The 7,646-nt window shown below is 41.8% G+C and overlaps 1 protein-coding gene across 1 annotated transcript; it reads right to left on the bottom strand.

Moving 5' to 3' along the window:
• Positions 1-19: 19 nt before the first annotated feature.
• On the bottom strand, positions 20-6,259 carry pdia3 (protein disulfide isomerase family A, member 3). Its single transcript, XM_076089514.1, has 13 exons — positions 5,963-6,259; positions 4,983-5,061; positions 4,755-4,872; positions 4,475-4,582; positions 4,240-4,369; positions 4,000-4,116; positions 3,021-3,146; positions 2,701-2,883; positions 1,987-2,095; positions 1,555-1,683; positions 1,177-1,256; positions 712-769; positions 20-618 (listed from the first exon to the last, which is right to left on the bottom strand). Exons 1-13 carry the CDS (start codon positions 6,094-6,096, stop codon positions 505-507), a joined length of 1,485 nt encoding a protein of 494 aa, XP_075945629.1. The 5' UTR covers positions 6,097-6,259; the 3' UTR covers positions 20-504.
• Between the last annotated feature and the right edge of the window lie 1,387 nt (positions 6,260-7,646).

The raw sequence follows: 7,646 nt of genomic DNA, 5'->3' as shown, positions 1-7,646 counted from the left end.
ATGAAGATCATATACTTCGTTTTGGTTTTGTGGGCCTTTTTATTTCACAATCCTTCCAAATGTACAAAAACAAAGCCATGTTACAAAAACAAACAGAAAAAAAAAGAAAAAAGAAAAAATAGGAATTCACCAATACCATTATCCCCCGAGACGACAACAAAAACCAAAGTGACAGATGACTGGAGACAGGAGTCAAACCAAAGTGCATCAGCCTGAGGTGTAGTAGACAGACCAGGGGAAATAAAAATCTCAATTTTCAAAAGCGGTCCCCTCTTCCCTAAAAATTTGTTTTTGTTTTTAAACATCGGGCAGGCCCTGGCCACCACCGTCCACAGATTTCCCAGAGCAGCGGAGGACCTAAAGGGAGGGCCGCGTCTTTTTCGACTTGGCCTCAGAGCATTCGGTAGTTCACTAAGAGTGGATGATAATTTAGTTCTTTCTTTGCATGATTCCCCCAATCCTCCTCCTGTTGTGGTGGGGATGTTGAGTTCCTGTCATGAGCTTTTATAGCTCGGTCTTGTCGTCTTCGTCGACGTCCTTCTTGGTCTCCTCCACCACCAGCGGGTTGGAGGCCTCCCTCTTCAGGTAGGAGACAAAGTCGCTCACCTCGCGGCCTCCCTGCAGCGCGAGCGGAGAGACGGGAGCGTTAGCGGAGACGACACAAACATAAAGTTACTCTGTTTTGAACGATCACTTGGAGCTCATTCTCACCTCGTATTTCGTTGGGCTCATCTTACGTCCGGCTGGGACAAAGTACAGAGTGGGGAACCTGGAGAAGCAAAAGGTCGAGGAGATTAATACGAATTGATATCATCTACACGTCATACTGTACCATCAGAGGTTTTGTTCTTCATTCTTTAATTCAAAATCTGTAATCAAACCACAGATGAGCCCTTCAATCTGAAAATCCATTGACATGAGTTCCAGTAAAGATCTCGACCGCATTAACAGTGAAATGTGGCACGAAAGCTTTTTACAACGATCTGAAAATATTTCTACACTTTTCAAAGTGTGACATCCGTGCAGTCTGGCCGGTCCATCTTAAAACACACATTCTTCCACCATGCTTTCTGGGTGTGCCTTTATTTTTTTTGCTGTGTCATCACCTTTCATATCTATACTATAGATGGATACTATAGATAGGATCCTATTACACTGAAGCAACTCATGACTCACCCGCTGACTTCATATGGAGTTGGCACATCGTTTGCTGTGGCGTCCATCTTGGCGATGACAACGTTGGGATCACCGGAGAGCTTTAAGAGCAGAGGAGAGAAACTGTTAAGCTTGTTCTCAAAATCTACCAATCCAAGTTGACCCAATGCTGGTCAAACAGAACTAGCAGAAAGGGTTTTCAATGAGTTAGAGAACTACCGTTTATATCCTTTTATGAACAAACGTACAGAACTGAAATTAACGACAAAACACTGTTCAACCTCAGACTGCTTTCTTATGTCAAGTTCTTCATGTTGGATGCTGAAGTAAACACTTCAAGCCATTCGTTAATGTCTTTAAAATGCTCATTTATTCAGAGTAATGTCTTCTTCGCCTCACCTTCTCTCCCAGCTCTTGGAGTTTGGGCTCCAGGCTCTTGCAGTGTCCGCACCACGGAGCGTAGAACTCGACCAGCACGTCTTTGCCGTCGTCGTTCACGATGGAGTCGAAGTTTTCAGCCACGACGACCTGAACACAGACGTCACATGTTGGCTCATTATGGATGGATGGATGGATGAAGAGAGTAACTTATTTTTAACGATAGTATTTGAAGTCATGAGACGGTGTGAATGTGTTTGAACACTCAACAAGCGTCGTTATATACCTGGTTTAAAAAAAAAAAAAAAAAAAAAAAAAAAAAAAGCTGTGCAGTGTTTAATGTTGATTTAGAATATGAATGAAGGTTCAAACTATGCCAACTTTATTAACAAACACCACTACACAGCACATGTTAATCAGTAGTTAAGAACACTCCTGGATGTTTCGTCTCACCTTGACGGGCCCATCGTTGTTTTCTGGGACAGGCTCGGATTTGAGGTAACGCTTCAACTTGCCATCAAAGTAATCCTGCAGGAACCGCTCCAGAGCTTTACCGTCTCGACTGTTCGGACAAGAACACAACTCGTTTAAATGTTTGGGATAAACAAACGCACAACCAATACAAGGCTAGTCATTTTTATGTGCTCTGGAATTCACATAAATAAAAACCAAAGTCATTAAAACAAGGCATCATTTTAATGACCAGTAACTTCTGAATATCACAACAGCATCAGGTGGAGATGAACGAGTTGTTCCACTGTTAGCGAGAGAACGATCCCTCGGATTAAGTGACGCTAAATAATTCTGTATTTATACGAAAAAGTGAAGTGGGAAACTACAAAGCGTGTGGTGATGAAATATGACATAGAATACATTCATTTGGATTCGTAATGGCAGTGATGGGCAGATGACGGTAGCACGACACACTAGAAAGCCTCAAGTCACAGAAGGTCGAGACCCTCTGCTCTAACACATTAGACGTGCACATCCTCACTGTTAAATACGAGTTACACAGTGGCTCTGCATGTAGAAACATTAGTTCAACTTTCTTTTGAAGTCTTGTGTGTGTCATTACATGTTTCATACCATGTAGGTTGTGTGTGGTATATGTTGGCGTTCAACATGCACTTGTGGCAAACGAGTAAAATAACCTCTGAATGGACTTACGAGAACTCCTCGGTCATGACGTATTTGTCTCCCTTGCCGGTGCGGATGGCCACCAGAGGCAGTTCTCCCGAGCTTCCATCCATGCCGAACTCGGACACATCGTTGTTGAACGCGCTCTTGCTGGCCACGGCGAAGTTCAGCTTCTTGCCCTGATCGAGGAAGCCCTTGGCTACCTTCATCACCCTGTAAAATGTTAACGTTTGGTTTTAAAGATGAAAGTGGTGCCTCAAATCAAAGGCTGTATTTGGGGAGTAAAAAGTTTAGCTATTCAAACTATGAGGGGACAAACGAGTTCAGCTAGAAGGTTTAAAGACACATACCTGTTCCTCCAGTAGTTGGAGCCTTTGGGATTTTTCTCATAATCAACATCATAATAAGCCACCAGCAGCTCTTTCCCCCGCAGCTGGTCTTTGTTGTCGTCAGTCATGTGGGGGCAGATTCCAAAGCTGCGTTGAACAGAGAAAGTAAGAATAAATCAGTTTGCAAAAGGAATTTAAACCGACAAGCTATACTGCTTTAGACCGTTATATATAAACACATAATCCAGAGACAGTCGGTTTACACTTTCCAGCAGTGAAATCATTGAGTTTGTTTCAGACGTCAACGTATTACAGTTTGTGTTTGGACAAGAGGCGAGGCTACAGCAAAGTGAAAGTATAAGTGAAAGTAAAAAGGGGGATCTCACAAACAACACACTCCGTCTCATTTCTGTGAGTGTGAACACTGCTGAACCACACGTAGATGAAACATGCATACAACTACGCCACTTCTTTTGACACCGCTTTATCAATGTGTGTGCTTGAGATCCCAGACATAATGCTAAATTATAAAGTTAAACATTCATGCCAGTGGTTTCACATTTGGGAGTAGAAAATGATCTTCAACTGTAACACAGAGGCATCACTTTGATTCTGTTTTATCAGCACAGTTTCAGCCTTCGATATTGATCCAGCCTCATTTTTCTATTCTAAAATGAATCAGTCATTCATCTCATTTAACCTGCAAAATGTCATGACACCAGATTATAAAGTCCAGTAGTTGTTTAAAAAGTACCAAACACAGTTCGATACAGCCTGGAGGGAAGCATTGTTGATCGTGTTTGCAGAGTGGGCGGCTCACCTTTCACACACACGGTCCCGTTTACTCTGGGCCATGAATATAAATATGCGGCGTTACGACGCAAGGTGACTATATGTTTAACCACTGCCAACAAGTCCAACTACTGCACATGTATTGTGCTTTGCAAAAAGAAAGCTTTGGTTGAGGCAACAGTCTCCGCTCAAGAGAACCAACACTCACATGTTGTCCTGGATGAACTTCTTGATTTTGCTGTTGGTGTATTTGTCCTCGCTGTATTTGACTGAGCTTTCTTCAAACTTGTTGTTGAGTCTCGGTGGGCGGAAAAGGACGATTCCCCTGCAAACCAAAAAAAAAAAAAAAAGGAAACGTCAACGCTGTCTCGCTGCACCGACAGCAGCTACACTGGTGATGTCTAAATGTGTGACGGTGCAAGTTATGATGACAGAAAGAGCTACTTACTCTCCATCAATGCCGTGGCTCTGGAGGAGAGCCTCAGAGTTGGTGTGGGCGAAGCGGTAGCTGTCCCTCAAGGCGCTGGCGGCCTTCATGAACTCTACCTGTGCTGTGCTCTTGTCGTCAGCGAAAAACCCTGCGAAGGAAAGATGAATCATATTCAGATCAGAGTGCAATAACCACAGGCCCATTGTTTCAAAATGTCTGAAAAACAGGGACTGAACTTCAAACAGTAACTCACCAACAACACTTGCGTCTTGTTCCGACGTGTACTTCGTCAAGTCCGCGTCAGTCTTGAGCTCCACAGAGGCTGGTCCAGCCTGCTTCTTCAGGAAACTGACAATACCGTCTACAGGGAGCAAGAGGAATGCAGACGAACAATAAGCACAGCAGAAGAAAAGAAAAATTACGATGACCATGAGGTGACAGAATAAAGCAGATAAAAAGAATATTTGTGCAAGTGTTGTCGTCTTGAAGACGTTTTAAAAATGCAGAAATGAAATCGCATCCGAGGCAAATACCTGCAGTTCTGGGACCCTCATAGGGACCAGTTTCCTCTCCATCCCTGAAGATCTTCAGCGTCGGGTAGCCACTGACACCATATTTGCTGCATATGTTGCTGCTGGATGTGCAGTCAACCTAAAAGGAAAAGAAAATCATTCACTTTCTGAAGAGAGACACGGAGAGCACTGTAGTACAGAAAGCTCCACTAAATGGGACACAGTTAAGTGAAATGCATTATGCAATACCTTGGCCAGAGAGACGATGCCTTTCAGGCGCGTGGCGGCTGCCTCGTACTCAGGTGCGAGACGTTTACAATGGCCGCACCTAATGGACAGAGGAAACGGGAGAAGGAGTTACACGAAAGCTGTGTTCAAGTTTCAGCATGAGGGAGGATCCTGAGGGAGATCGAGTGATTTCAGTGTGGACTGCGATACCAATAGTAATTCAATAGGGTTTGTAAGACTCTTAAAGTTCTTTAAGTTTTAACAACAAAAACGTGATTCAAATTCAAAATTCTGTAACTTTGCTTAGCTAATAAACAGTATTGAGGGACAAACTGACTATTGATTACTCTGTTGATTATTATATTAATAAAAAGGACCTCAAGAAATCCAAAAGCCTGAGTTTGATTATGAATATTATTTATTTTGTCTGTGCAATAGTCTAACAAAAATAGTTAACATTCACCTTCCCGTTCTAGACATAACAAAACGTACAAAAAAACGTTTAATCTTAACATTTTTGACAAATAGTACTCGGACTAACTTCTACTTTAACTTCAAGTTTGGCACAGTGGAACAACGTCACGGTTCCTCGGGACCAATCAGAGGAAGACACCAAAACTTCCCCGTCCAATCAGAACGTTACAACAGTGAAAGAACACGCCCCTAACTTCCTCATAGCCTCCTTAGCACGCAGTTTTTATTGGAAACTATTCCCAGCAGTTTAAAATATCAGTCAAGACTAATGTCTTTATTGTGAACAGTTTAATAGCCAATGAACTATCTAACTGTTGTAGTTTTTAAACCACTGGTCACCTTAAACCAAACCTTTGAATGAAGCTTTGTGCCTTGCACCTTCTGCGCTTCTAGCTAACATGCTAACGATCGGTCACTAGCTAACAAACCGAAGAAAGAAAGGCTAGCGTTAACTAGCTTATTACCGGCTGTGAACAGTTAATTAAATAGCTTAAATGCTCGCGACAAAGCGTGGAAAAAACACTCACCACGGGGCAAAGAACTCCACAAGAGCCATTCCGTGGTCTCCAATCCTGCTTTCGAAATCATCATCCGTGTAATCGATCACATCACTGGCCCAGGTGAAGCCGGTGAGAGCGGCCAAGAAGATCACCTTAAACATCTTCTTTTTTTTAAAGCTTTAACCCTTTAAAACTGTATTTAAATTTATTTTAAACCACAAAAAAATGAACTTTGAATTGCAGGTCGCAGCCCTCCTCTTCGGCTCCTCGGCGTCGTGAAGGCTGTGAGCTCCTCGGACAGGGCCAAATGCAGACTAGTCGATAAGAGAAAGAGAAAGAGGATGGAGTCGACGAGGATGTACACGCGAACAGCGGGACCTCTCCTAACCACAGTGTGGCAGCCTCCCATTGGCCCGTCCGACGCGTCACTCAGCCTCGATCAGCCAATGAGAAGCTCGCAGAAGAGATACCATCGTCTCAGGAGCCAATCACGATTAGACATAATGAAAACTCCTTTATCCAACACAGAGCTGGATATCATGGCTGCAAACAACTCTAAATGTGTCAATTTTATTAAAAATGAAGAAGAAATAACTTAGTTTATGAATGTCAATGGATTAATTAGGATTATGGAAAAAAACGAGGATTATGTTGACACTTGAACCAATCATTCAATTAAACTGGAAGCAAACTGGATGTAATGATATAATATGAAAACCAAAACCAGAAAGTTATGCGCACGATCAATTTATTATTAAATTTCATATATATAAAGCCAAGTTCCCGAGGTGATTGTATTTAGGAAGTACTTTTAATGATAAACAATAAGAAATGTGCTCATACAGTTATGCTGCAGTAATGTTTTTAAGGATTCTTTTTTTTACACTACGAATATATGTTTATCAATTGAATCACTCCAAGTCAAACAAAAAAAGAAGATAAAAGTTACAAATTAAAGCTAGGATGATAATCCCTCTCAAATTTCATGTAAACCATCATCTGACTTCATTTTTAAAACTGTGGATTTCTACTTTTTTAATATGCAAAGGTGGTTTACTCCAATTCCTGGCACCACATAACATTAATAAGGACCCATGTTGGTCTTAGTGCTGTTACTGACAATCCTTTTCCTGATTGATTAATCTGCAGATTATTTTCCAGATAAATCAATGAATCCTTTGTTTTAGAAAACATCAGAAAACTGTGAGAAATACCCAAGTTGATTTCAACAAACGTCTTGTTTTGTTCCACCAACTACGCACAGATGTTAAATTTACTAATTACTAATTTACTAATTAAATTCTCACAATTGAGAACTGTCGAGCACTTAAAGGACTAATCGCTGCAGCTCTAATCTCTTTACATCTAGTCTGGTATGAGTTCACCCAACAACAACCTCCAAACCTTCACTGGTCAAATTTCTCTTCATTCACACTCATTTATACTTTGAGATCTTCCTTCAGGCACACTGGCTGTTGAACACTTGTACCAGCTCATAAGTTGAGACGTATAAATCGTCAGTGTTCTTAAACTAAGTACAACGTTGGCTCAGGTGTCAGAGGAAAGGTCAAAGGTCAAAACACGTTGCTCGGCAGGTTTCTACAGCCTTTGGGCCACGTACTGTATACCTGTTGTGGAAAAACTAAGCCCCCAGGATTTAGTGTGCTGGGGCCATGACTGATACAACAAACCTTTCTTACAAATGAATTGT

Source organism: Anarhichas minor, unplaced genomic scaffold (assembly GCF_050575085.1).
Source record: "Anarhichas minor isolate MPS153535 unplaced genomic scaffold, ASM5057508v1 ptg000011l, whole genome shotgun sequence".
Classification (NCBI taxonomy): domain Eukaryota; kingdom Metazoa; phylum Chordata; class Actinopteri; order Perciformes; family Anarhichadidae; genus Anarhichas; species Anarhichas minor.
Note: the sequence above shows the minus strand (reverse complement) of the source record. Positions and strands in the feature narration are given on the sequence as shown.

Bases quoted from the DNA above. Each gene is read 5' to 3' on its own strand.
- pdia3 (XM_076089514.1), bottom strand. From the start codon at position 6,096: ATGTTTAAGGTGATCTTCTTGGCCGCTCTCACCGGCTTCACCTGGGCC. The intron at 770-1,176 runs GTGAGTCATGAG...TTGCTTCTCCAG, and splicing joins ACTCCATATGAAGTCAGCGG to GTTCCCCACTCTGTACTTTG. The intron at 619-711 runs GTGAGAATGAGC...CTCGCGCTGCAG, and splicing joins TGAGCCCAACGAAATACGAG to GGAGGCCGCGAGGTGAGCGA.